This window comes from Prionailurus viverrinus, chromosome B2, assembly GCF_022837055.1.
Source record: "Prionailurus viverrinus isolate Anna chromosome B2, UM_Priviv_1.0, whole genome shotgun sequence".
Classification (NCBI taxonomy): Eukaryota; Metazoa; Chordata; class Mammalia; order Carnivora; family Felidae; genus Prionailurus; species Prionailurus viverrinus.
The window spans coordinates 30,432,982-30,460,549 of NC_062565.1; the positions used below are offsets into that span (position 1 = coordinate 30,432,982).

At 54.3% G+C, this 27,568-nt stretch overlaps 3 protein-coding genes across 6 annotated transcripts; 1 reads left to right on the forward strand and 2 right to left on the reverse strand.

Moving 5' to 3' along the window:
* The first annotated feature begins 98 nt into the window (after positions 1–98).
* SAPCD1 (suppressor APC domain containing 1) lies at positions 99–1,764 on the forward strand. 3 transcript variants are annotated; one of them, XM_047858803.1, is made up of 5 exons: positions 99–381; positions 620–760; positions 1,251–1,346; positions 1,459–1,548; positions 1,643–1,742. In XM_047858803.1, the coding sequence occupies exons 1-5, from the start codon at positions 268–270 to the stop codon at positions 1,733–1,735; spliced, it is 534 nt and encodes a 177-aa protein (XP_047714759.1). In that variant the 5' UTR covers positions 99–267; the 3' UTR covers positions 1,736–1,742. The 3 variants fall into 3 exon arrangements, with proteins under 3 accessions (XP_047714759.1, XP_047714757.1, XP_047714758.1); XM_047858801.1 differs by having other exon boundaries at positions 1,459–1,764; XM_047858802.1 differs by lacking the exon at positions 99–381 and having other exon boundaries at positions 504–760; positions 1,459–1,764.
* Positions 1,765–1,899: 135 nt separating this feature from the next.
* On the reverse strand, positions 1,900–11,478 carry VWA7 (von Willebrand factor A domain containing 7). Its single transcript, XM_047858800.1, has 17 exons — positions 11,406–11,478; positions 10,831–11,082; positions 10,213–10,494; positions 9,147–9,243; positions 8,473–8,583; positions 7,834–8,029; positions 7,546–7,715; positions 6,147–6,259; positions 5,798–5,914; positions 5,152–5,337; positions 4,536–4,668; positions 4,270–4,422; positions 4,063–4,155; positions 3,337–3,638; positions 3,080–3,219; positions 2,694–2,868; positions 1,900–2,588 (listed from the first exon to the last, which is right to left on the reverse strand). Exons 2-17 carry the CDS (start codon positions 11,065–11,067, stop codon positions 2,424–2,426), a joined length of 2,670 nt encoding a protein of 889 aa, XP_047714756.1. The 5' UTR covers positions 11,068–11,082; positions 11,406–11,478; the 3' UTR covers positions 1,900–2,423.
* A 337-nt stretch (positions 11,479–11,815) lies between these two features.
* On the reverse strand, positions 11,816–27,470 carry VARS1 (valyl-tRNA synthetase 1). Of its 2 annotated transcripts, none has more exons than XM_047858786.1 (30): positions 27,137–27,470; positions 26,444–26,866; positions 25,236–25,370; positions 25,002–25,140; positions 24,639–24,763; positions 24,466–24,553; positions 24,141–24,241; positions 23,877–24,004; positions 18,664–18,828; positions 18,362–18,443; positions 17,743–17,862; positions 17,551–17,659; positions 17,364–17,458; positions 16,996–17,086; positions 16,632–16,756; positions 16,443–16,546; positions 16,199–16,357; positions 15,978–16,068; positions 15,745–15,850; positions 15,584–15,654; positions 15,371–15,496; positions 14,907–15,011; positions 14,756–14,824; positions 14,591–14,669; positions 14,342–14,469; positions 13,818–13,973; positions 13,431–13,637; positions 13,247–13,358; positions 12,808–13,133; positions 11,816–11,960 (listed from the first exon to the last, which is right to left on the reverse strand). In XM_047858786.1, exons 2-30 carry the CDS (start codon positions 26,828–26,830, stop codon positions 11,892–11,894), a joined length of 3,798 nt encoding a protein of 1,265 aa, XP_047714742.1. In that variant the 5' UTR covers positions 26,831–26,866; positions 27,137–27,470; the 3' UTR covers positions 11,816–11,891. The 2 variants fall into 2 exon arrangements, with proteins under 2 accessions (XP_047714742.1, XP_047714743.1); XM_047858787.1 differs by having other exon boundaries at positions 24,466–24,550; positions 27,137–27,467.
* Between the last annotated feature and the right edge of the window lie 98 nt (positions 27,471–27,568).

A 27,568-nucleotide genomic window follows, 5' to 3' on the forward strand; every position in this document is an offset into this window, starting at 1 on the left:
TGCTGTAGGGGGACCCTTGGGTTCTACCCAGGGGACTTCATGAGAACCAGCTCTTTCAACAGACCCTACAAAAGCAGATGAGAAGGAAGACAGAGAAACCCAATGGAGGTGGTCTCTTCCCCTTAAGTAGGAACACCCCAGCCTCAGAGACACAGCAGGAAAGGCTCTGAGAGGCTGAAAAGGTGGGATGGGCACCAGGCAGGGGGAAGGGGAGGGACCCACCCTGAGCACCAGTGGGCGTGGCTCCACCCTTCCCACCTCCGAGCCATGGGGAGCCAGGGGCCCGGAGGGCTGCCCCTGGTACAGGCCCCCTACACAGTTCTGCTGCTGCCATTAGGGACAAGCCGCCAAGACCCAGGGGCCCGGAGCTTCTTCCTCTGGGTGAGTATTAGCCCAGCAAGAGGTCCCAGGGAAGCCTACTTCCTGGATCTGCCCTTATATTTCCTCTCAATTTTCAGGACCCGTAAGTCTTCTCCCCTGCTTCCCCTCACCCTCCAGCTCAGTGGTCAGTCTGGGTTCACACTCAGTGACCAGTGAACCCAACCAAGGGTTGAGAGAAATGGCCGGGGCTCAGAGCCCTGCTGGGGAGCAAGTCAGCCTCTGCTTCTGGCCTTTCCAGCTGCAGAAGATGCAGGCTCTGGAGAGGGAGCAGGACGCCCTGTGGCAGGGGCTGGAGCTGCTGGAGCACGGCCAGGCCTGGTTTGAGGGCCGTCTGAGGGAGGCACAGCAACAACAGCTGCATCTGGGGGCTCTTGGTGAGGTATGGGGCTTCTGTGCGGCACAGGGGGGCTCTGGGGGCACGGGGGACATGTGGACACAGCCTGACACCACCCTGGAAAGGCAAGAGTTAATGGGCAGGGATCATGAATTGTAATGACTGGATGCCACCAAGTGCAGGTTGGTGTTCATTGTCGGGATTGGAGGAGGCCGGTCTGCATTCCATTCAGAGGGACCTGATTTGGATCACTCCATTGAGATGGGGGAGTGGCCTGGATTATTCCAATGGGTCAGGACTGGACAGGGAGGATCCATAAAGAACAGGGAAAGGGGTACTATCCCACCTGAGGGGGATGTTGAAACGGGACTGTTAAAGAGATGGTAGGGAGAGTATTGGATTTTTCTACCTGGGGGGGGGGGGCGGTTCTGTGGTGAGGGGATCCAGCTGGAGAGGTAATGGCCTGTGGTGACAGAAGAGCAGCAGATGGACCTCAAGGTTTCACCATGTTGTCAGCCTCTAACTCCTCCTTTAGAATTTTCTATCAGATTTACACTCAGAGCCTGGTGGCCCCCAGTTAGCCCAGATTCAAAATGTGAACATCTGTTTGCAGAATCTGATTCAGGAGAAGGTGAGTTTATTGTTTTTAGTTTGTACTCTCGGGAAGTGGGGGTAGAGAGGGGACTTGGGGTCAGCACTGGTTTAACAGAGAAAAGCAAATCCCAGCCTCCTCTCCCTCCCAGTTCTCCCCACATCCCTCGAATCAGGCTAGTTCCTGTGCCACCCAGGACTGGAAGGGAAGGCCAAGGAAGCAGACGGCATGGCAGCAGCAGGTAAACTGTAGGGAAGTGGGGGGCAGGGCGGAAGCCCCCACCCGCAGGCGGGGAGGAGCACAGATGCCCACACCGGTTCTCTCCTCCTCTTCAGTTGTCAAGGCAGCAGAAAGGAGGCACTCAGCCCAAAGGGGAGACTGCTCAGCTGGGCTGCCCCAATATGCGGAGGGGCCCCACCCGTGTGTGAAGCCTCCTCTCGATTTCCTCAGTTGGTGACAGGGGAGGCTGAGTCAGAACCCCCAGTCTCCTTATCCTGCTTCTTGACTTAACAGATAAATGGCTCCAGGTGGTGGGCCAACTGAATTCCTAACATCTTGGTGTAAAGTTTCTTCTCCACAACTGAAAACTTCATTTCATCTGCTTGGTGTCTTATGCCCTCACTCGCCCTTAAGTGATCTGCATAAATGATCTTTCTTTGAAATCCCTCTCCAGAGAAGACATGTTTATTGAAACTGTCCTTCAGCTTTAAATACAAAAATAAAATAGGAGCTTCCTCAGAATTTCAAGTAAGAACAATTCTATAAACCCCCCACTGTCAACTTTAGTCTCCTCCCCATATATCTTTCCTTCTACCTGAGCTTAGGAAAGCATGAATAAATAGTGGAGTAAAGAGATTTTGCTACAGAGAAATAGAGGCCAATTTTCTCCAAAAACGAGTATTTGCTTTGGTTCCCAGCAGGGTTGGGGAAAGTGCATTGTGGGAAAGTCCATTGCCCTCTATCCCAATCTCACAAAGAAAGAGAGGGACAAGTGTGTGAGAAGGAAAACCTCCATCCCAGCTGGGAGAGGTCAGGTCCCAAGGCCCGGTTGCCTTCTCACCAGTGGGGCCAGACTAAAAATAGCGCTGTAGGCACATCCCTCTAGGGGTTCTGGTGTCACCAGGAGGCCAGGCCTAGCAGAAGCAGCACCCTTCCAACTGTGCCCCACCAGGGGTTGCCCACCAGCCCTCCCCCAGCCCTTCCCTGAGTCACCGAAGTGGAGGCAGGGCTGGTGGAGGCGAGGATAGGGCCAGATGAGTGGGCAGGGGCAGCCAGCGGGTCCTAGGGAGAAGAGGGAGAGCCGGTCAGCGTGTCTGCACCCAAATTAAGCTTGCACCTACCACCCCTTACACTGTTTATCCTGCGATGGAAAGTGGGGTGCCTCACCTGCGGGGTGGGGGCCAGCACCAGGAGCCGGAGGAAGGCATGGGTCGGGGGCACTGGGCTGGCTTCTGGACCTGTCGCAGTCACAGTCACCATCACCACGGAGTCTGGAGCCGCTGAGTCCGGGATCTCCAACCACAGGCGCCCCCAGGCGGACTCATTTGGTTCCAGGCGAACCCTGTCGAGTACGGACGCCGGGCTGAAGGCCCAAGCTCTCGAATAGTTGAGAGCCCAGGGTCCGCGCCCAAAGCTGGAGGGGAGGGGAGGGGAGGGGAGGCGAGAATCTGAGGGCCAAGCGGCTGCTGTAGGCGGGGCTTAAAGTACCAGCTCCCATGCCAGGGGAACCGAAAGGTGGGCCGGAACTGAACCGGAGAGTTCAGGGGCAATACCTGGAGAGGTTGGAGGTGAGAGCGAAGCTGGGCTTGACAGATGTCCTAAGATCGAGATCCTGAGGGCCCGAGAAGCTGGCGATGCGGAGGCTGAGCGGGGCCTTGCTGCCTGGAGCCAGGAATCCCGGGGAGCCGCTGAGCTACGGAGGAGGGCGGGTCAGGCGAGGAGGAGCGGGTCAGGCGAGGAGGAGCAGGTCAGGCGGCGAGGAGGCTGCAGCTCTCTCCAGCCCTACCTGCACCTTCTTCCTGCGTCTCACCTCCAGAAGGACAGGGACCACGGTGCAGGGCTGGGGAGCAGCTCGGTGCAGGCTCTGCCCCTCTCCGTCCCGGCCAATCAACTCCAGAGAGAAAGGTCCCGCAGTGGACAGAAGTGCGGACGGTAGCGAGGCCGCGAGGAAACCTCGCTCCAGCGGTCCTGTGGGCTCCAAAGGCACCCGGCCCAGCTCGGCACCTTCCGGGACCCCTCGTAGGACGACGTGAGAGAAATGCGGCAGAGGAGCTCCAGGGTTGCCTCTGGAGCCCAGCCCTGTCACCTCTACCAGCAGCTGGGTCTGGAGGCCTGGGACAGGGGAGGGGAGGGGAGAACACTGGTCCACATGAGATTCAGAGACAGGGAGAAAGGAATGATCGGCTTTTGGAATAGGGGTTACCTCTGGGGATGAGTATGAATGGAGAAAAGGGGTTACCTCTGAGGGCTATTGTTGGGCAGGGTCAGGAAAGATTCTGGGATGCTGAAAATGTTCTAAATCTTGAGTCGAGTGATGGTTACATGAGTGCATTATATGAAATCCACCCAGCTGTATACTTTAGTGCACTTCATTATATGCAAGTTATAACTCAATAAAAGGATATATATATATATATACACACACACATAATATACATACACAATATACAATACACATATGTATATAGACATATACATATACAATATATACATGTATATTTATTAATGGACAAGTTGGGGGGGTGGGTAGACGTACCTGCAACTGGCTGAGTCAGGGGGTAGAGGCCAGGGTGGGGGCCATCCTCCACAGGGATCCCAAAGTAGAAGAGGAAGTCCAGGGATGTCTGGGCTGAGGAGGGCCAAGGCAATCAGAGACCTTCCTGAGATGAATGTGATTGATACCGCTCTCTGATCTCTGCAGCCTTCCCGTCCCTTCCCTTCCCAGCAATATCTCCCTCCTTACCTTGCACTCTCACCCGGGGTGTGCTCTCGGCTGTGACCAGGATCTCCCAGGTCCCTGTCTGTGGGGGGTCACTGATGGTAACTATCCAGAACTGCCCAAAGCGGCGAGTGTAACCTAGAGGTCCCTCGCCTTCCTCCTGGCCCTGGGAGACCCCTGGTGGGGGTGGGGGAGCAAGAGATTGGCACATGAGCTAGCTCCTGTCCCTTAGGATGTCACCCTTCATTCTCCATTCTTCCCTCTGCCTTGAGACACACACGTGGAAATACCTGCAGGGTTCCTGATCCAGAAGCTGCTGACCTCCCCATGGATCCGGACTGTGACCCTCTGGAGCAGTGCATCCACGCTGAATACAAGTGGCCTTCCAGACACTACAACAGGAGGTTCCAGGGGAAGGGTAACCTAGAGGGATGGGCAGAGCCAAAAAATAGAGGAGAAGATGAGGCATTGAATGAAGTGGGAACAAAGACAGGAGAAAGGTGGAGACAGAAAGAAACTAAGTCACACATGGAGAAGGGATACTAGTAAAAGAGGGGCCCAGGACCAGGGATGAAGTTACGGTCAACAACAAATTGGAGGCAAGGGATTAAGGGTGAGGTGATTGCTTCTTGTCCCTCCTTAAAAGATGGCAGGACTTCCGAGGACAGACTACTGGAGGCCAAGACTGGGGGACAGGGGGCGGTGCTAATAGGGAAGGAGCAACGTGGAAGTTGGGTAGCCATGGATCTCAGAGAGAGAGAGAAACTTCCTTTCCCACCCTTCTGACTGCAGTGGCAACACAGCAAGCAGTGTTAAACTATTAACCTATGAGAAAGAGCAGTGCCGTGTTACCTGTACCCTCAGTTCTGAGCCAAAAGCATTAGTCCCTCCGGCCCTCATACTTACCAGGTCAGCCATGCTGTCCCCAACAACAGCTGCCACATCCTGAATGTGCTGGTCTTTGGTGAAGATTACCTCTCCTCCTGAGGCCAAGGCCACTGCTTCATAGGGCTCAAAACGCAGAGGGGACAAGACCTCACGCCGAGCTCGGCCCTGAACCCTCGATGGGTCCTCGGTCACTAGGAATGTTACCTGTGCCCAGAAAAAGAGGCCAGTACTAAGTACTCCAAGTGCTGTCTACCATTGTCAATGAAGATCTGTGCTCAAGTGTTCTGCGGAGCTGATGAGGAGGAGTAAGGTCTTGGTCTACCCTCTGTTCCTGCAGGGTCTCCCAATGACACAGCCCCAGGCCTTCAGTTAGTAGTTGCCACTCCCTTGTAACTGTCTCCATTTGTCATCCACAGCAGATTGCTGGCAACTAGATCTCCAGTTCTTCAAATGGTTTATTGGAGACCAGTTCAAATATGCATTCAGCATCATGTAAGGGATCAGGATGTGTTATACTCATTGTCTGCTTCTCCCACCCCATGCCAAGGCTGGTTCAACCACCAGAGTGTGGTGTGATCCTTGTTACGAGATAGTCGTCAACAAGGTATGGGAAACCCCATATCTCTGGGTGGCTAACATCGGATGTCCCATCAGCTGTGCTCACTCTGCAGCGCCGCTCCTGAGTCAGGGACTCCACCCGGTTGGTGAGAAAGGCATCCTTGGGGGAGGCGTCGGTGAAGACAAAGATGTCTGAGAGTGGAGGTGTGTGCAGCAGAGCCAGCTGGCAGAGAGGGAAAGTGCTCGTGTTAAAAATGGCAGCAGCAGAGGAATGGGTAGAGGAAGGGAGGGCAGAATAGAAAGAAATATGGCCCTGGAACCCTGGAGTGAAGCTAGTGGAACTAGGCTCTGAAGGTGGGGTGGAGGGTGGAGGTCCCAGGAAGCCTCTAGTTCCCCTTGGTGGTGGGAACTGGAAAGGAAGGGGGAAGAAGGGAAGGGGGAGGGGGAGGGCAGACCTCCACGGCTGACAGACACATCTCGGGCTCATCTCCACCCCCCAAGGCATGGATCTCATTGAGTTGTTGCCAGAAGCTGTCAGGGTCACTGGTGGTAAAGACAGGGCCAAACCCTGGGGAGGAAGAAAGAAGGTTGAGATGAGTGACGAGAGGGCTCCCCTCATCCCTACCCAGGGCCACCTCTCACCCCCCAGTCAAGAGGCCTCGCTGTGCTCCTGGGGTGAACAAGTATTGAAATAATAATATTCTCTGATATTTCTATAGGCAGGGCTGGGTAAGGGCTAGTTACCTTTGCGGGGAAGTGGACCTCATTTCCTTAACAAAATGGCAGCATTTTCTGTGGTCCTGAGAGGGCCTTTATTGGATATGTGCGTAAGTATAAAAAAACACCTGGGGCCTCAGATTCCTCACCGGAAAAACCAGAGAAATAATGGTACCTACCTCAGAGTGTCATTAGAAGGACTAAATGAGTTGATTTTGTAAACCTTAGAATAGTGACTTGACATATAATTAATGCTAAACTCAAAGCTTCATCAAATATGTGATAAACCAGGGTGCCTGGGTGGCTCAGTCAGTTAAGCGTCCGACTTCGGCTCAGGTCATGATCTCACACTCTGTGAGTTCGAGCCCCGCGTCAGGCTCTGTGCTAATGGCTTGGAACCCGGAGCCTGCTTCAGATTCTGTGTCTCCCTCTCTCTGACCCTCCCCTGTTCATGCTTTGTCTCTCTCTGACTCAAAAATAAATAAACATTAAAAAAATTAAAAATAATATGTGATAAACTCCCGTTAAATTCCAGCTACTATGAGATTTATGCAGGTAAATCAGACTCAACGCTTGCCTTTAGGGAATTCTCAGCGCTGTAGCTATTTTATTTGATGGCCATTTCAACCCTAGAAAATCCTGCCTATCTTCTAGGGTTGAAATGGCCATCAGATAATATGGGTCAAGTACTGACTCATTTTATCGATGATGAAACTGAGGCAAAAAAAGTCTAAATGATCAGCCTAAGCATGCACAGTGACTGGTCAACCCGGTCAGTCGGTCTAACTTCCAATCTGTCTCAGAGGCTTCACAGAAGCCTGGACCCATCCTCATACCAACCTCTGTGTACAGAAAATGGGGAGAATTGAAAATCACTGATTAACATGGAAGCCTAAGAAAGCAGAGGCCCCTGGCTAAGCACAGATCATGATTAACCTCATATGGAAAGTGCTGCCATCTTGGAAACAGAGGAAGAAGTGGCCGATCGTACACACAGAGGTACCAGTAAAGGCTCAACCATAGGAAACGTCACCATTTTAAGGAAGTGGAGCCATGAGGCCCTTTCCCCCACCAGTGGCATTTACCCCTTGCCCTAGACTTTCCTTCCTTCCGCTATCCTCGCCAGACCACAGTTACCTGGATCATGGAAAGGGACCAGGATATAGTGGACAGGCTCCATGGGGCTGCCCCGTCGCTGTTCCACAATGTGGCGAGCCTGGATTTTGGCAGCATTGATCTCCTCACCCATACTGCCTGTGGTGTCTAGGACGAAGCTCAGACTGGAGGCTGGGCTGATGTCCAGCAGCCTGGGGAGCAGGCCAGAGATACGGTGAGGAGTCTGCACGTTTGTCCCCAGCCCCCATTTACTCAGCTCCCCTAGGAGCACATGCGCATTAAGGAGCACATCGTCCAGAGGCCACTCACCTGGAGAAACCCCTGTCTCCCAGCCGGTTTCGCAGGAGACTGAGGGCCTGGATGGAGGCCAGAAGGGCCAGTTTTGCTGCCTGGAGGTGCAGCATGTGATGGGGAGAGAAGCCTGGGGATGTGCTATCCTTGTTGATGCCTCCCCGTGGTGGCTGGGAGCTGCTCTGGTCAAAACGGCCCCCATGGCTACATTTCCCTGGTTTGGGGAAAGAGATCTGGAGGGTGGAGGTAAAAAACCCACTGCCTCCTAAGAAAATGAGGCCCTTTTTGACCTGGCCTGACCTTTCACTCTTCAGCAAAGGATCAGCAAGAAAGATGACATTTGTGGAGGGCCAATCTGGAGTAAATCTAGGGGGGTCAGTCATCACAGTACATGGTGGATCCCCTAATCCCTCCAGCCCATCCCCCAAAGCTACCCTTGGGTAATGGAGAAGTCTTACTGGTTGAATAAGAAGCTATTCCCCCACCCAACAATCATGGCCACCTCAGTGGGCCTCCATCCATCTACCCCATCCCCAGCATCCACTCCTTCCAGAAGTGATGCCATAGGAAATGGGACAAGGGCCTACAGTTCTGAGATCCCTAGGGAGAGGGTCAGGGGAAAGGAAGTGACTTTCTCCCCTTACTTCTGCCTGGTACCTGGAGGTTTGGAGGGATGAGTTCCAAAGTAGCCAGAGGTGAGGAGTGTAAAGCCCAGCAAATTCCCGGGGCAGCTCAACTCCTCGCAATCAGAGCAGGTAGGATCGTCCACTGGGAAGAGAGGACAGGGGTCTAGATCCCAAGATCCTGCCACCACTGACCTTTATCCCCATCCATCCAAACTTTGGCTTTTCCCTGAGCTGGCAAAAGCCCAAATGTACCCTTCTAGGATTTCTGAACAAAAACCTAGAGGTCATCTAGTGATGAGACTGAATATGTGAGACCGGGACTGTGCTAGGAAACCCGGAAGCGTGAGCTGTGGACAGGAAGTGAACTTGCAATGGACAGGAGGCCGTGTCATAGCTCAGGTGGAAGGATGAGGGGACTGTGAGGAACAGCCCTGTGTGTCCATCCCATGTTGGGGGAGGAAGCCACACGAGAGAGAACTCAGCTGAGGTCTGCAGACCTTGGTCCTGGCTCTGTCCACCCCTGTGACCTTGGGGAAGCTATCTAACTGACCTGGCCTTTGGCTGGACTGGGGGACCTCACAGGTCGTTCCAGAGAAGAAGCCATGTCACATCCTATGTGACCTGAGGATGTGACACAGTGTCTGGGGAGGCTGAGAGGACATGGCTTTAGTGGGCTTCCCCCATCCCCCGGGGTCATGGCCGTACCTTGTGCCAGGCTCTGGAGCTCCTGCCTAGGCCAGAGGAGGTGAGGGTGTGGCTGCTGCTGTCCCAGTTCCACCCAGTTGCTGTGACTGTAGAAATCCTGGGGGGAGGGAGGGCGAAGGGGAATGAGGCGCTCTCTGACCATTCTCACAATCTCCAGCGCTTATTCTTCCTCTTGGAAAGCCTCCTCCTACCCCCGCTGCCGCTGTCAGATACCCCAAGTGCCCTCCACACCCTCTGCCTGTCGCCCAGAACAGAGCTCTCCCCAGGTGGGAGCCTCCCGGTTTTTCCTCCCATCCCAGAGTCCAATCAAAGGCCTTCCGGTGGCCTTCAAGGCCCACTCCCAACCTCACGCCTCCTCGCTTTCTCCAGCCACAATGGCCTCCTGGCTCTTCCCACAGGGAGAGCTGCCAGTTTGGAGGTGGGGGAACTAGGGACCAGTCTCAGGGCACTGGCAAGCAGTGCCCCATCACTTCTTGAGTTGGGGGAGGTGTGATTAAGAAGGCACCATGAGGGGCGCCTGGGTGGCGCAGTCGGTTAAGCGTCCGACTTCAGCCAGGTCACGATCTCGCGGTCCGGGAGTTCGAGCCCCGCGTTGGGCTCTGGGCTGATGGCTCAGAGCCTGGAGCCTGTTTCCGATTCTGTGTCTCCCTCTCTCTCTGCCCCTCGCCCGTTCATGCTCTGTCTCTCTCTGTCCCAAAAATAAATAAACGTTGAAAAAAAAAATTAAAAAAAAAAAAAAAAAAAAAAAGAAGGCACCATGAGGGGGCGCCTGGGTGGCTCAGTCAGTTAAGCGTCAGACTCTTGATATCTGTTCAGGTCCTGATCTTATGGTTGGTAAGATCAAGCGCTGATGGTGCAAAGCCCATTTGGGATTCTCTCTCTCCCTCTCTCTCTGCCCCTCCCCTGCTTTCTGTCTCTCTCAAAATAAATAAACATTAAAAGAAGAAGAAGGAGAAGAAGAAGGAGGAGAAGAAGGAGAAGGAGGAGGTGCCAGGAGGAAGTCTGTATCTGGGGGACGGGAAGACCTGGGGTGAAGAAACCCCTGCCCATTTTATGCAGTTCTCACCTGCAAAGCATGAAGTGCAGCCCCAAGGCGCTGGCGGGCCAGGGTGTGGTCAAGAGCTCTGGCTGCCACCAGGGCCTCCCGGAGAGCCCCCACTAGGCGTGTGCGCCCCTGGCCCAGCCGCTCAGCATCAAAGTGCAGGTCAGGGTCATTCCTGGATGTTGGCAGAAAGTCCTGGGCTGCGTTGGCACGGGAGACCTCACCTAATGCTGCTCGGAACCTCCGGGAAGGAGACCCAGGTCCAAAGTAGGCAGCAAAGAGGTCGTCAGCAAGAAGGGTGTGGCCCTGGAGAGAGTGGGTTAGGGGACAGGGGACCCTTGGGTTGTACCATTGCCCACGTTTTCTTAGCAACTGGCACTCAGGTTGGGTGTGCAGGGAATTGAAGGTCCTGGGCCCTACGAAGGAAGGGCAATTCTGGACCTTTCTAAGGAGGAGCGGGGGGGGGGGGGACTCCTGATTTTAGGACCAGGACACTTGGGTATTGTTACTGCAAGGGGTAGAGGTGGGGAGCCAAGGAAGAGAAGGATGTCCCTCCTCTCGGCCAGCAGGGCCCTGAAGAAGTAGAAGTCCCAGGGAATTGGGGAGTCCAGCTGGGATGTGACAGGACCTGGGGACGCTCACCAGGAAATCCTCAAGACGAAGCGGGGGACGGCCTGGGGGTGGCTGCTCCAGGAAGAGCTGCAGGGTGACATTGAGCGCCGCCTCCTCGGTCAGGTCCTGGTGGGTGACGGACCCGGGGGCAGCCAGGAGGCTCCAGATGTTGGGGAAGAAGGAGGATGCAGGGGGAAGCAGCTGCAGTAGCAGCAGCAGCAGCAGTGAAGGATTCAGGTGGGCCAGGGGCACGTCTGCAGGGAGCATGGCTGGGACATGGACCTGAGGGACAGAAGGCTCTCGAGAGCAGGAAGCAGCAGTGGGTCCAGGGCAGGCCCAGCTCTTTAGCTCTTTGTCTCCACCGGCACCTGCTTTGGGCCCTTCCTCTGCTTTGCCTGAAGCATCTGGATCTGCCCCAGCCTGGCCTCCCCTCAGTTGCCTAGACAACCTGAGGGCCTTAGTGGGCTAATGGGGACATACACCTGCAGGAAGGAACTGAGGCTCCTTCCCCAAGACCCCCTTCCCCACCCCCAGACCGACACCCACACCCCCAAACACCCAGCACAGAAAACCTGATGAATCTCCTCTCTAGGCCTCTCCCCTACCTGGTTGCTGGGTCTCCCGCAGCGCCGCTGGGGCGTCGTGTCACAGGGCACTTAGGTCAGAGTTATAATTAACTCAGGACGAGTGGAGGGGGAGGGAGGCCCCGGCAGAATGGGGGCAGGCCAGACAGCCCCTGGCCCCTCTACTCGTGCCCGCCCAAGGCCACAAGCGGCTGCCGGCACCAGGGCGGGGCTCCCTCAGCAGCAGTGCAGAGGTGAGTGGAGAAGAGCTGGGAGGAGGAATGAGTGAGGAACATGACTCAGGCCTGGCTCAGCGCCAGGGACAGACCCAGGCAGACGCACCTCTCTGCCCACCCGGCGCCTCTTGCTCAGCCTGACGCCCTTCCACTACCTTCCCAGGCACGGGCCCTCAGTGCCCCTCCCTGGCCCCACCACACACAGACAAGAGATGATTTTGTGGCAAAATATTTTATTGCTGCCACCCCCATGGCGGACTGCTGGGGGTTATGAGGATCAGAGTCGGGTGCATCACAGCATCTTCTGAAATAGCGCGATGGCCTCCTCCACCTTCCTGAGCTCTGCTTCTGTCTGCTGGAGCTGGGGGTAGAACAAGGGAGAGGGGGTGGTGGGTGGTGAGGATTCAGGCCCAAGAGAGGAGACCTCCAAATGCTCGCGATGGCAGAGGGGTCCCAGTTGGAAAGATGGGTGGGGACCGCAGCAGGGAGTAGTTTGGGGACTGTGAGCTCGGCTGGCCTGTTCCCTCCGAATTCTCACCAACCTCCCCATCAGCACCCACCTTCCCCTCCATCATCACTGGCCTCTTAGGTCTTGCCTTTTGCCAGAGTGGTCAGTCCCCCAAAACGAAGGAGCCCATGTGCCCTAGCCAGCAGCCCAACCCCCAGCTGGATGGCAGCACACAGGGGTTAGGGACGCAGCCTCCCAGGCAGGCACTGGGCCTTCATTTGTAAAATGGCAATGGGGACACCCCCTGCCCTGAGCAGGTTTCCGGGAGATTGGACTGAGCCCTGCTCAGCGACCAAGGCTCCGTAATGCAGCCTCCGCTCATTTCTCTCTGCGTCCATGTGGTTCACCCCACTGCTCCTCCCTGGAGAGATCCCAGGTGAGCCTGCCAGGCTTCCTGGCTGTAAGTGGTCCTGAGACCAGCACCAGGCACTCAGGATGTTCCAGGCACTGGGTGGGGCACGAGGGCTCTGGCTGGGAGGCAGGATACCTGGTTCTAGGTCTGTCTTCACCTTGCTTGTGTGACCTTGGGCTGTGCCCCTGCTGCTGACCGTTTCTCATGTAAGAGGAGGGATTACGTGGGCCCTGCCTATGCAAGGGGCCTGGGCGGCCTGCTCCCCCATGGCTGCCCAGGGCTGGGCCTGATGATGGAGGGAGCAGATGGTGTGGGCAGTGGAGAAGGAATGCCCACCCACACACACACCTTGACTTTGTCTGCCTCCTGGACATCAAGGGGCACCTTCGTAGGGTAGCTTGAGGCAGCGCGGCGCTCCCGCAGACGCTGTGCCTGCCGCTGTGCCTCACCACGCTTGGCCTGCAGCTTGCCCAGCTCCCGGGCCGGGTCCACCAGTCCCTGCAGCTGCAGGTGGACGGAGCAGCGGTCAGAGGCCAGGGCCACAGCACAGCCCTGTGGCGCGGGAGCCCCCAGGGCCAGGACAGCCACCACGCCCGCGCTGGCCAGCGCCTGCACGTAGCCTGACACAGCCGACGCCAGAGCGCCCGTGGCCTCATCAGTCACTTCTAGGAAACCTGCGGGGAGGGAGGAAGGTGAGATGTGGCCCCCAGGAGACGCGAGAGGAGGCAACCTCGTCGGACAAGGGTCCCAGAGTGGACTGAGGGGCCAATGGGACGAGGTGGCTCACAATCAGGCCGGATCCGGGTGAGGTTGTAGTCGGCACGCAGGGAGCGCACAGCTCGTGTGATGCTTAGGGCCAGTTCCATGGCAGCTTCTGCCTCAGGGTCCCTCCAGGAGCACTGTGGGATGGGAGAGGGGGTGAGGGAGGCAGGGGGGCAGGCCAGAGCCCCCCTCTAGGCTACACCCCATACCTCCGAGGGCTCCGGATAGGGGGTAATACAGAGGCTAGGCGGAGCTTGTAGTGTCCGCCGGGGCAGCCTCTGGAACAGCTCCTCAGTCACAAAGGGCATGAAGGGTGACAGCAGCCGCAGGCCAACGTCCAGGCAGGTATAGAGGGTCTGGCGAGCACACTCGGCCACCACCTGGTCCACCCCATTCAGCACGGGCTTCAGGCACTCCTAGGGGACCAGGAAGCACAGAGCACAAGGCTCAAGGATGGAAAAGGCCCAGCCTGCAGCCCTCACTGTGCCTGTGAGGACCAGGAAGGGGACAGGTTGGCTCAGGTCTCGTGGCCAACCACTGGCAACGTGAGGTCCAGGGCTCTGCCGCCCCCCACCCATCTCTCAGCTCCTCCTCACCAGGTAGACATCACAGAGCTCATAGAGCCAGAAGCTGTACTGGGCAGTGGTGACAGCTGGGAAATCATAGGCCTGGAAACCTTGGTTGCTGAGCCTCACGGCCTCAGTCAGCCGGCTGCGGATCCAGCGGTCCACCAGGCTCTCATGGCCTCCAGGCTTGGGAAGAAGGGGCACATCAGCAAGGAAGTACCATAAGCCCAGGGGGAAGGAGGCAGAAGCCCATGGGCGGCAGGAACCATGGGCAGATCGGCATTCCAGCAGCCTGATACGTCTGAAGCAACCACCATGTGCCCAGCATCTGGAGGAAAAAGGACCCCCACCCCCTTCTCGGAGGACCCCGATGCTCAGGCTTTCCCTGTATCTATCTGTCCTGCCTGTTGCAGGAAGGCTCATCCGGGGCAGGTGCTGGGCCTCCTGACTCAGTGGCTACAATCGTGATACAGCACGGACCATGCTCGATGCCTGAGCGGCAGACGAGCTGCCTGTGTGGGTGCTGCCCACCCTGCCGCCTACCAGGTCCTCACCTCAGAGGTGGGTGATGGCACAAAACCCTTCCCAAGGCCACGCAGGGCAAACTTTGTGGCGTTCCAGAGCTTGTTGCAGAAGTGGCGGTATCCCAATATCCGGTTCACATCCAGGTTGATGTCGCGACCTGGGCGGGTGTGAAGTGTGACTCCTCACTATTCTCCCTCCCAACTCGTGCCCATGGTGAAGGAGAAGAATGGGCTCAGGGAAGGAGGAGGGACTCAGTGGAGAGGTTTTGGAGGCCATACCCTGGGACGTGTAGGCACACAGTCCAAACCGGAGGGCATCGGTGCCGCACTCGGGAATCCCCGCCGGGAAGTCTGCCTTCTGTGGGGAGGAGTCAGTCGGGGGCGTCCTGAGGCAGCCTCACCTACCTCAGCCCACACTGTAGCCCCAGAGCCCGTCCTCGGTACCTGCCCTTCTTTAGCCTTCTCCACCTCACTGGGATCCAGGTTGCTGTTCAGTAACTGGTCGTGGAGGCCCTGAGGGTGAGGTGGGAGCGGTCAGGGGGCCGTGGCCACAGCCTCACAGCCCTTCCCGGCCCGGCCCAGGGCGCAGCCCCACCTGCAGGGAGACTCCGTGGATGACGTCCAGGGGGTCGATGACGTTGCCTAGAGACTTGCTCATCTTTCGGCCATGGGCATCTCGCACAATGGCGTGGAGGTAGACCTGACAAGCAAGGGCAGGGAAGGCCCATGACAATGTGTCTCCTCACCCACACCGCAATGCCTGCCGGGGCCCTGCATCTGGTCTGCCCCGTTCTGAACCTCAGGCCCCCACGGTACCCCTGCCAGTGCATTTGGCACCTTCATGGGAATTAGAGGCGCTCCCTCATCTAGGAAGCCATGGCACAGAATCACTGAGTGGAACCCGGGCTGGCTTTCAGTCCCCACAAGCCCTCCCTGGCTAGGCCCACCCACAGCTGTCCGTGGGCTGTGCTGTGTCCCCATGTGTGCTGAGCCTGAGCTGTGGCACAGGAGGGTGGGTGATGGTAGGGACTGTGGGAAGGGTGTCGGCAGTCTTATCACCTCTCTGAAAGGCAGCTTGCCAGTGAGCTTCAGGCCAAGCATGACCATCCTGGCCACCCAGAAGAACAGGATGTCATGGCCCGTCTCCAGCAGCGTCCCCGGGTAGAACACATTCAGATCTTCTGACTGGGGGCAGAGCAGGGCATGATGGGGAGCCAAGCACCCACCTCCAAGACCGCCATCCCACCCTGGGCTGGTCCCCCAGGAACATACGTGGTTGGGCCAGCCCAGGATGGAGAAGGGGAAGAGGCCAGAGGAGAACCAGGTGTCCAACACATCCTCATCTGAGGGAGGCCAAAGGTCAGAGATCAGAGGGGACAGAGATGAGGATCAGAACCCCAGCTCTACCCTTCACCCCCAAAGCCCTGACTTGCCTTGCTGGAGACTGATCTTGTCAGGGGACACTCCAAATTCCTTGGCTGCCTTCTCCCGGGCCTCGGCCTCGCTGCGCCCGCTCACCCAGTACCGCCCATCAGGGTCCTGCCAGAGGTAGAGTGAGTGCCAAGGGGGTCCCTCTGCCTTGCCCTGACCCCTCCCCCCAGCAAGGACCCCACAGACCCACAACTCCCTGAGATGTGCCAGTGTCCAGCTCTGGCCCAGTTCTCACCTCCCCTGGGGGCACAGCTGGGTCACTAACTGTGATGAAGTAGGCTGGGATGCGATGGCCCCACCACAGCTGCCGGGAGATACACCAGTCCCTGCAAATGGTGGGGGGCAGGGGGATTAGGGAGAAGGGACGTGAATCAGGCAGGGGAGGGAGGTGCCCCGGCCTGTGCCCTGCTTAGCCTCTCACCCAATCACCCTCCCACATCAAGGGCCCTGACGCACCGGATGTTGTCCATCCAGGCGTGCCATGTCCGTTGATGGGCCTCAGGTAGGATGCGGAGGTCTCCCCGTGTCACAGCAGCACTAGCGGCCTGGGCCATCTCCCCACAGCGCACGTACCACTGTGGCCGCAGGAGAGGCTCCACCACGTCCTTGGACCGGCTGTGAGAACACACGGGTGGGAGATCAAGAGGTGAGCACCCTGAGGAGCCCCTCCCCTGCCCTCTTCCCAGGCCCCCGTCCTCACTTGCAAAGCGGCACCACCATGGGGTTGTCCTCAATGCCCCGGAACAGTCCCCGCTCCTTCAGTGCCGCCAGCACTGCCTTCCTGGCCTCAAACCTCGGTAGGCCCTGGGTAGGAGACAGGCCTCATCACGGCCATGCCTACGTACCCCACCATCTCTCGACCTGGCCACCACACCCCAGGTAGTCTCACCAGGAAAGGCGGGGGCACGTTGATGAGGGCCCCTCGGGAGTCCATGATGCTGATGGCCTCCAGCCCGTGCCGCTGCCCGACTTCATAGTCGTTCTGGTCATGTGCGGGGGTGATCTTCACTGCACCTGGGGTGTACGTGGGGGTGCCAGGGTCACAAAGACTCAGTGGAGTCTCTATACACACCCTCTTTTGCTGAAAGATGTGGCCCCCAGACCACCCTTGTCTCCCATCTCTCGAGTACAGCCCCCTGAAACCCAGCCCAAGTCCTGCTGGTTTAGGAAAAGCTTCTTCTTTTTCTTCCAGAGGGAAGATGAATGACCAAAGGGTGCCTCCTTCTCTCTCCAGAGGACAGCCCCCGGCTCACCTGTGCCAAACTCCATGTCCACAAAATCGTCAAAGACGATGGGGAGGCTCTGAGACGAGAATGGGTGAATCACGCTCCTCCCCTTCAGGTGCTGGGGGCAGAGGGAGACATCAAAAATTCAAGAAGGCAAAAGCAAACAATAAATCATTTCAAAGATGAAAAAAAATTCAAAACGGGCTGGACCCAATTCCTCTTACCCAGGTCCCTGATTGTCCCAACACCCAGGGCCAAAAAGGAGCTGAAAATGAGTTTCTGATGCAATTTTCTCTCAGCCAAGAGGCTGAGCGCCCATCCCAACCTCATTCACAGCGTAGGAGCCCCTTCCGACCAGCAGTCCTCCCCAGCTGTGGGCAGCACCCCTGCCACACCTGGTATCTCGGGTCTTTGGGGTGCACAGCTACGGCCACGTCTCCCAGCATCGTTTCAATCCGAGTTGTCGCCACTACCACCTCCTCATCACTGTCTAGGGTGACAGGAGGACTTGTGGTCTCAGCTCTGGCCCCTTCTCACCTCCTACCTCGCCCAGCCCGGGACCCTGATGCCCCTGGCTCCTACCTGAGCCTTGGACCTTGTAGGCAAAGGAGACAAGGACCCCAAACTCCACCTTCTCCTTGTAGCCAGGCACGGAGAGCAGAGTGCGACCTGTCAGCTCCTTCTTATCCACCTGTGAGATGGGTGTTAAATAGCCAGGGAGCTGGAGTGGGGGGGCGGAGATGGAGAGAGCCTGGGGTGGGGGTGGGGACACACCTCGATGTCGGAGATCGCAGAGTTGAGGGTGCAGGACCAGTTGACGAGACGGGTGCTGCGGTAAATGACTCCTTCCTCGTGGAGCCGGACGAAGGCCTCTGTCACAGCTGCTGAGAGTTTCTAGGGAGCAGGGGGAGTCACGCATGGGCCCAGGTGCCTAGGGACCCAGGCAGACTTGCCAAAGCAGCGGGATCTGGCGAGACTTGGGCTGTCCAGAGTCCCACCGTCAGCACACAGACCCCTTTGAGGGCTAGAGGGCAGAAGTATTTTTCTTGAGGAGGAGAGAGAACTATGGGAACACAAAGGCAGGCAACAAGCCTGAAGACTCTGAAGATGGCAGGGAAGCCACTCAGCTAGGGACAGGTGCTGGTGAAGAGAATCCTGGGAGTTCAGGCTCCATAGGAGAGTGAGGCCCCAATGTGTGCCACCTGAAAGAATGTGAGCCCCCAGACTGGGTGACAAAGGGCCACGATAAGGGGCAAGAAGTGGTATTTGCAGCTGAGTCCTTAGTGGTTTCCTATGAGCAGTGGGCTCCCCTCCTAGGGGAAGGGTGCTCTCTTCTGTGGGTGCTCTGGGAGCTTCCCTGTCCTGCCTCAGCCCCAAGACCTCTCCTACTCACAGGGTCCATGGTGAAACAGGCTCGATTCCAGTCCAAAGAGCTGCCAAGCTTCTTCAGCTGGTGGTAAATCCGGTCACCCTTCCTGGAAGTGGACAAACAGGCCGGGATCAGTACTCAGGCCTGGGCTGGAGAGAGACACTGAGCAGCTGATGGGGTATTTTCACCCGTCCCTCTGAAAATGACCTGGGCCCCAGAGCCCACTGACCCTCAGCCTCCATGAGGGTCTGGCTCTGCAGCCACGGCCGGAGGCTAGAGATCTTATCTGGACAGGGGGACAGGAGTGGGGGCTGCTGCATACTTACTCCTCTTTCCACTTCCAGACCTCCCGCAGGAAGGCCTCTCGGCCCAGCTGGTGCCGGCTCAGCCCCCGTTCGCGCCAGAGTTTCTTCTCCACGACCACCTGAGTGGCAATGCCAGCGTGGTCACAGCCAGGGTTCCACAGGGTGGTCTCCCCTCGCATGCGGTGCCTATGGGAAGAACACGAGGACCCAAGGGGAGTGGGCTGGTGGACCTGGCATCAAAGGAAGATGGGGCTCCTGGGCAAGGAGTCAATGGACTCAGGAAAGAAAGGGGCCCAATTCTAAAGTTATAGTCAGGGAGGGGCGCCTGGATGGCTCAGTCAGTTAGGTGTCCGACTTCAGCTCAGGTCATGATCTCATGGTTCATGGGTTCGAGCACCATGTTTGGCTCTATGCTGACAACTCAGAGCCTGAAGCCTGCTCTAGATTCTGTGTTTCCCTCTCTGCCCCTCCCCCACTCATGCTCTGTCTCTGTCTCTCAAAAATAAATAAATGTTAAAAAAAAAATTTTTTTTTTTTAAATGTTCTAGTCAGGGAGCAATGTGCAAGGACAGCCAGAGCAATCTGGCAAAAGAACAAAGAAACAAAGACGCTCTTGCCGTATGAGAAAGTTATGATTATTAAACAGTAAGTTACTAAAAAATAAATAAATAAATAAATAAAAATAAACAGTAAGTTACTACATAGAAACAAAGTTACAGATAAAGGGAACCAAACCGGGTCTAGAAACAGATGCAAGCACATTCAGTATTTGTCAAAAGTCAAATTTCTTATCAGTAGGGAAAGGATGAGCTACTGAATAAGTCTGTTTAGGACAGCTAGCTAATTAGTTCCCTACTTCCCAACACTCACAACGATAAATTCTAATCAGACTGATGAACTCAACACTATCAGAAAAGCATTAGAGGGGCGCCTGGGTGGCGCAGTCGGTTAAGCGTCCGACTTCAGCTCAGGTCACGATCTCGCGGTCCGTGAGTTCGAGCCCCGCGTCGGGCTCTGGGCTGATGGCTCAGAGCCTGGAGCCTGTTTCCGATTCTGTGTCTCCCTCTCTCTCTGCCCCTCCCCTCTTCATGCTCTGTCTCTCTCTGTCCCAAAAATAAATAAACGTTGAAAAAAAAAATTAAAAAAAAAAGAAAAAAAGAAAAAAAAGAAAAGCATTAGAAAAAAATAACACACTTTTCAAACTAAAAAAAAGACCAAGACACAGATGAGACTGTGACTCTGAGGTAAGAGAGGCCTTTGTTAACAAGATGCAAAGATAAAGCTAAAGAACACTGACAAATCAACTAGACCAAAATGTAAAAATCTCAGAATAAGACCTCTAAGTAAAGTTAAAAAGCAAGTGATAGGCCATTTAGGGGGAAGTGACTAGAAGCTAGTAACACGTTAGGGAACTAATCAGGAGGTGAATTAGAGAAAATAGAGTAGCATTGCAGGGCTACATCTGCCACGCTCTGGTTCAAGTTCGTGCAGCTTATGCTCAAGCTCTCTGCTGATGTGGCACATAAAGCCATTAAATTCCAATGACCTTTTCTGTGACCTTTTCGAACTAAGCACATTAAAGCGGGGAGAGGAAATTATTATATAAACAGAGGCAACTGGGTGGCTCAGCCCATTCAGCTTTTGACTCTTGATCTCAGGTGCAAACCCTGCGCTGGGCCTGGAGCCTCCTTAAAAATAATAATAATAATGAAATAAAATAAAATAAAGATGTTAAAAAAATAACAAAGAAACACTACCTATACATCACTTTCAAAGACTCATCAAACTATATTATATTCATTACTTTATAATCTGATCATCCCCACTACAGTTAGATCTCCTTGGGTCCTTGGGAACAGGGACTAAAGCGACTCCATTCTCCTGAGCTCTTCGATCCTCAAAGTGTTGGTTAAACATGTACTGGATACGGGGGCGCCTGGTTGGCTCAGTCGGCTAAGTGTCTGACTTCAGCTCAGGTCATGATCTCGCGGTCTGTGAGTTTGAGCCCCACATCGGGCTCTGTGCTGACAGCTCAGAGCCTGGAGCCTGCTTTAAATTCTATGTCTCCCGTTCTCTCTGCCCCTCTCCTGCTCATGCTCTGTCTCAAAAATAAAAACATGTACTGGATACAAATATGTTTTATGAAATCTGGTATTTGTTAGGTATTACCAAAGAAGTAAAGCATAACAAATGAAAATACAAAGAATAGGGGCGCCTAGGTGGCTCAGTAGGTTGAGAGTCCGACCTCAGCTCAGGTCATGATCTCGCAGTCTGTCTGTGAGTTCGAGCCCCGTGCTGGGCTCTGAGCTGTCAGAGCCTGCTTTGGATTCTCTGTCTCCCTCTCTCTCTGCCCCTCCCCTGTTCATGCTCTGTCTCTCTCTGTCAAAAATAAAATAAACATTAAAAAAAAGAAAACACAAAGAATATTTTACTAAAAGCATTTCTCAGGGTTTGTATAAAATTGACCAAAAAAAAAAAAAAAATCAGTAAAATGTCATAGGTATTTGCATGAAAGTACCCTATTCTCTGCTGGGGAGAAAAAGAAAAAATATAGATATACAACCCACTTTTATTAATAATGTTTTGTTGATGGAAATATTTAATGTTGTGCTTCACGTGTTATTTTTTTTTAATTTACATTTATTTATTTATTTATTTATTTATTTAATTTTTTTTTATTTGACTTTTATTTATTTTTGAGACATAGAGAGACAGAGCATGAACGGGGGAGGGTCAGAGAGAGAGGGAGACACAGAATCTGAAACAGGCTCCAGGCTCTGAGCTGTCAGCACAGAGCCCAAGGCGGGGCTCGAACTCACAGACTGTGAGATCATGACCTGAGCCGAAGTCGGTTGCCCAACCGACTGAGCCACCCAGGCGCCCCTACATTTATTTATTTTTGAGAGACAGAATGAGACAGAGCATGAGTGGAGGTGGGGCAGAGAGAGGAGACACAGAATCTGAAGCAGGCTCCAGGCTCCAAGCAAGCATTCAGCACAGAGCCCAATGCGGGGCTCAAACCCATGAACCACGAGGTCATGACCTGAGCCGAAGTCGGACACTTAACCAACCGAGCCACCCAGGCACCCCTGTTATTTTTGATTCTAAAATGTTGATAGAAATCTATTCCATTTAAGTAAATGGGAGTTTCTAACATTTTATTTAGGCCATGTTCATTAGAAAAAAGGCTGCTATCTTAAAAGTTCTTTTTTTTAATGTCATTTGCTTCTTTTTTTTTAAGTTTATTTATTTATTTTGAGAGAGAGAGAGAGAGAATGTGAGCGGGGGAGCAGAGAGAGAATCTCAAGCAGGCTCTGCCCTGTCAGTGTAGAGCCTGACTCAGAGCTGGATCCACCCAGGGGCCCCACCTTAAAAAGTTTTCTAAGAAGTGTTCATTCTTTTCTAGTGTTACTAAGTTGACCCTTGTATGTTACATGTATTTAACACAACTCTGTATTTTCAACTTTCAATTCCTCACAAAATTCTAAATCTGATGTTGTATCCCTAGTGCCCAGAGTACAGCTGGCACATAGTGATGCCTGTAAGTACTCCCAACCAAATTAAGTTAGTAAATAAGACTCCAGAAAAATTTCTCAGAACTTAAATTAAAATTAAATAAACCCTGGCTTCTAAAGATAAAAAGTTGTTTTAAAATACTTTTCTAGGGGCACCTGAGTGGCTTAGTCGGTTGAGCATCTGACTCTTGATTTCAACTCAGGTCATGATTCCAGGATTGTGGAATCCAGCTCTGCTTTGGGCTCTTTGCTAAGTGTGGAGCCTGCTTAAAATTCTCTCTCTCTCTCTCTCTCTCTCTCTCTCTCTCTGTCTCCTTCTGCCCCTCTTCCCTGCTAGCACTCTCTCTAAAATAAAAGTAAATAAATAAATTGAATTAAGTACATTTTTAAAGAAACTTGCCATCTGGAATATTAAATTATATAAATTGTTAACTAATTAAAATATTAAAATAGTAAAAATTAGGAAGGAACAAGTACTAGAACAGGAGAAAACATACACAACAAACCAAAAAAAATCAATATCTGAATATTAAAGAATCTTCCAACAAACCAATTAAAGAAAAAAAAAAAACAAACAAAGAATCAATAGAAAAATGGACAAAAGATGGATACAGACGATTCATATAAAAGGAAACCTGACCGGCCAAACACGAACAGGCACAGACTCAGTAATCACAAACAAACACAGATATGTCCAGGGTCAGAAAGGGAACAGGGAAATGAATACCCTCACATGCAGTTCACAGAAGTATAAATCACTGAAGCTGCTTTGGGGGCAACTTAATATAAGCATGTCCCTCAGACCCAGAAGTTTCACTTCCTGATAGTATACCAGAGAATCCTTCCACTTGCACTTGAGAAAGCATATACAGGAATGTGTATTCCAGCAAGGTTTTCAAGAGAGAAAAATCAGAAACGGCCATTAATAAAAAAGTGATTCCAGGGCACCTAAGTGGCTTAGTCAGTTGAATGACTGACTCTTAAGAGCCTGCTTAAGATTCTCTCTCTCTCCCCCTCTGCTCCTCTCCCCGTCATGTGCACTTACTCTAAAATAAAATTAAAAAAAAAAAAAAAAAAAGTGATTATTACAGCACAGCCACGTTATAGAATGCTATGGAGCAATGAAAGAGAATGAGATCAGTCTATGTATAAGAACAAGGAAAAGATCTCCAAAGTAAACTGCTAAGTGTAAAAAAAAAAAAACAAAGTCGTAGAGTAATATGTTTGGGGTGAGCCCTTTATGTTAAAGAAGAGAAAAAGAAAAACCCACTCAAAAGGAAAATTATACAGTTCTATGGGCATGCATATTTGTAAGTAGATAGGAAAGATCTGGAATGATACACATCAAAGTGGTAATAATGGCTATGTTTCGGGAGGGAGTAGGTCTAGAGAGACGCAAAGAGACTTGAAGCTTTAAATTTCTTACAAAAACATATTCACAGATTTCTTGTTTAACTCAAAATAATGTTATTTTCCATAGCAAGAGCAGGGAGAGAACAGCATCTGCAAATGAGGGGTGTTGGTTGCTTGACTGGGGGAGCATGCTGAGGACGATGGGAATGATTACGAGAGAAGTGTAGCACCACCAGGGGGCACAGCTGAGGGCCAATATGGAAGAAGGGAGGACAGATATGGCCTGTCAGGGAACAGAAGGGAAGACAGGAGTGAGAAGCCAGAGAAGGCAGAGGGAACCCGTTGAAGGAGAGGACAGGAACTCACCATCGGGTCAGGGAGTCCTGGATGGCGTTGGTGAGTGCGTGGCCCAGGTGCAGGGAGCCTGTCACATTGGGGGGTGGGATGCACATCATGAAGATTCCCCGGGGATTTGGTGCTGACACGCTGGCACGCTGATGGGGGAGGAAGGACAGGCACATGCTAAGGCCTCATGTCACCTCTCCCGGCCCCCTCCGAGGCAACCTGTCCTCTGGCCCTGCTGTCCCCCTCCCACATCTCCTCCAGGCCTGGGGAGTGGAGGCCACTTACTCCATACTCGGGCTTGAAGAAGCCCTGCTGCTCCCACCAAGGGTACCAGGCAGCTTCCACGTACTGAGGGCTGTAGGAGTCAGGCATGGTGCCACTGACATCTGGGGGAGAAAAGGGGAGGGTCAGTGCCTGAGGCTGGGAGCAGCTGGGCCGATGGGCCTCTGGTGCTCACATCACAGGACAGGCATTGGGAGATCCGGGGGCTGTGCAAATCCTCACAAGCCAAGCGGTGGGAGCAACGGCAGAGTAGGAAGGGGTAACACCGCGCAGCAGCAGCTGAAGAGGGTGGAGGTGAAGCGCTGGGGTCCCTACCCCCTTCTAGTACCTTTCTTTTCCCCAGATGGGGTTGGGAGGTCGTAGGTAATGACCCCAGGATCCCGTTTCCCTCTCTTCTCTGGTTTTGGTTTCTTCTGCTTGGGAGGGAAGAGATACAGGCACAGATATCATCCACCCATGTGTGCTACCAGCTTTCTTCCAGTCCTACCCTCAGCTTCTCACCTCCCCTGGGGGTGGCTGCTGCTGTTGGCTCTTCTGCTTCTGCTGGAATTTCTCTAGCTTCTCCCGTTTCTTTGCCTCTTTCTTGAGTTGCGTAGCAGTCTTTGGGGGTGCAGGGACCTCAGAGCCTAGGCAGAGGCACAGAAATGCCAACTTGGCCCATTGGGGACCCTCTGTGAACCTTACTACTATGTTTCAGATGGCCTATTCCAGCTGCCCAGTGTTCCTCCATGCTGGTCTCCCATCTCACCCTTCCTCAGGCCCCTTCCCCAGTGATTCCACCATTCATAAGAAAAAAAAAAAGGAAGTGAGCTACACGGAAAGCCCAGAGGAACCCCTCCCATTTTACTCCCTACCCTGCCTCACCTGGCTGTTGGGAGAGCAGTCTGGCCCCTGAGTACAGAACCACCTCCCCCAGCACTGCACGGAATTCTGGCTGCTGGACACAGGTGATAAACCAGCGTGTCACATTACCCCAGATCCGGCGTGCAGAGGGGTCCAGGACCTGGGATGGTGACAAGAAATGAAATAGCCTTAGTCACCCTATAATGAGGTCTGAGGGGAGCTTCCATCATTCTTCTCTAGGCCCCGGTGACTTACGTAACGGAAAGGCAGCAGCAAGGCTGTGACAGCCGCCAGGTCAGCCAGAGTGGGAGCCTCCCCAGCCAGGTAGGTATGCAGCCGAAGCCACTCTTCCAAGGGGCTCAGAGCCCTCCCCAGGGCCCCCAGGGCAGCCTAGCAGGAAAGGGAAGAGGTTATGAATACGATAAGGCTTGGCCCACCTCAATCCCACCCCTTATCCCCACCCAATCCAGGTGACCCCCTTCTACTCCACAAATCACCACCTCTGAGGTCAAATGGTCATAAAAATATTCCCATTTGTTCAATGAATTCCTGCTGAACACTTACTATGTGTCAGATGCAATATATCAAACACAAGAAGTTAATGTTAAGATTACATGAGACAGCACAGTAATTGCTTCAAGAAGTATTAAGTACCTACTACAGGCCAGACACTTCTCTAAGAATGAGGAGATGAAAACAGACCCTGCCTGGTGGAGTTAACACTCTAGTGGGGGAGACAGACAATAAATATGCAAATATATAACACATTACTCTATTTTTCTTCCTAAGTGCTCTAAAGAAAAATAAATCAGGCTGAAGTGGGGACAAGGAATTCCAGAGAGGGAACCTCTATTTTAGACAGAATAAGCAGGATATAAAGAAGCAAGTCAGGGTCTAAGTCATATATTCATTTCATTCATTCATTCATTCATTCATTCATTCAAGAAATACGAAGTATCCACCATGTGCTCAAAACTCTGCAAGGAGGTGGTTGCTTTGAAGAATTCCTGGCTACAGTCTGGTACAGTTCTCTCTCCTCTCCCTTCCAGCCCTTCCTCATTTCCCTCTCCCTCATCTCCTTCCAGCAGGGGCCACCTCTCGCACCCCACTTGCCTCTCATCTCTCCTTCACCCAGTCTTTATTTTCTACACTTCACAGTAACCACGGCCTTCATCAGCCTCAGACTCCTCAAACTTCTGTGCCCAGACTTTAAAACACCTGGCACCAGACTGCTCTGCACACTTCTTTTAATCTTCTCGAGTTCCTCAACATGAAAACTTCTCTTTTCATCAACGGGAAGACCAAGGCTTCAGAGTTTAAGAAACCGGCCCAAGGTTATCATACCAGGCGGCAATCTGGGATTTCATCAGTGTTTCTCCACATCTGGCATGCTATCTTCACTACCCATTCCACCTTCTTTCTTCTAAATTTCCCCCTCTCCCTCTTCCCTTCTCCCCAATCACCTGGGGGTCCTGGGCAGAGCTTCGGAGTCCCAAGGCCGGCAGCGATGCTCCACAGGCAGCTGGTATTAGCTCCGTGTCGGCGTAACTGACCCACTGTTGGACCAGGACGGCGGCCCGGCTACCGCCAGGGCCCCCCAGGCCTGCTGGCCACAGCAGCTGGGCCACAGCGGTGGCCCCCCACACCCAGAGCCCGCCGTGCCCTTGCTCCAGGGCGGGTAGGCGGGGTGGGGGAAAGGGAGTCCTGCTGGTCGGGGGTGGCTGAAGACAGACGCGGGGGTGGGCTCCTCCCCAGCCCGGTCCCTCCCCAGCCTCCCCATAACGCGCAGCGATAAGGGCACGGAGGCTGGGGAAGGCATCGGGATGAGGGGAGACATACAGGATGGACATGGTTACGCAGGGGGTCCGAACGAGGTGGACAAAAACCTAAGGAGAAGGAAAGACGGGAAGACTGAGGAACCCAGGAGCGTCCTACTGGAGGAGAGAGGGTACCCCCGTGGGGACTCCTGTACCGCAGGTGCCCGAGACCCCCAGGACTAGAGGTCTGATAGGGCCCTTAAAAGCCAAGGGCCCGGCTCTCGGAGTGGCAGTGCCAATGGGAAACTCCCCAGGATCGCGCGTGCTCGGAGACTGCGGGAGGCGCGGGGTAGACCCTCGGCGAGCGGCAGGACGCGGGCTCGGGCCGCCGGTACGTACTGGAGAGAGGTGGTCAGGCCCAGCCGGACAGCCACCTCACGGACGGGCGCCGGCCGAAGGTGGACCGGCCTGGAGGCCGGGGCCGAGAAGTCCGGCGGGCAGGGACGGTGGGAGGTTCTCCGGGCGATCCTAGCTCCCTGCGACCGCCGCCGGGCCGTGTGTGCCCACGTGTTCCCCCCCTTTGTGACAACAAGCGTTTCCGGGCCCGCGGGTCCTGGCGCGGGCGGCCGTGCTCCGCCTGCGTGTGCGGGTGTGGCCCTGCCCGACACTGGCCCGGGGCCGCGCCACCCGCCGCCGACCGCGCTCACGAGGGACCGCGCGGGACGCGGACGCGGGAGCGGAGGACGGCCCCGCAACCGCTCTTCGGTCAGGCGCCACCGCGGGCACCTTGCACGGGTCCTCGGGCGGGCCAGAGGAGGGCGGCGCCCAGCG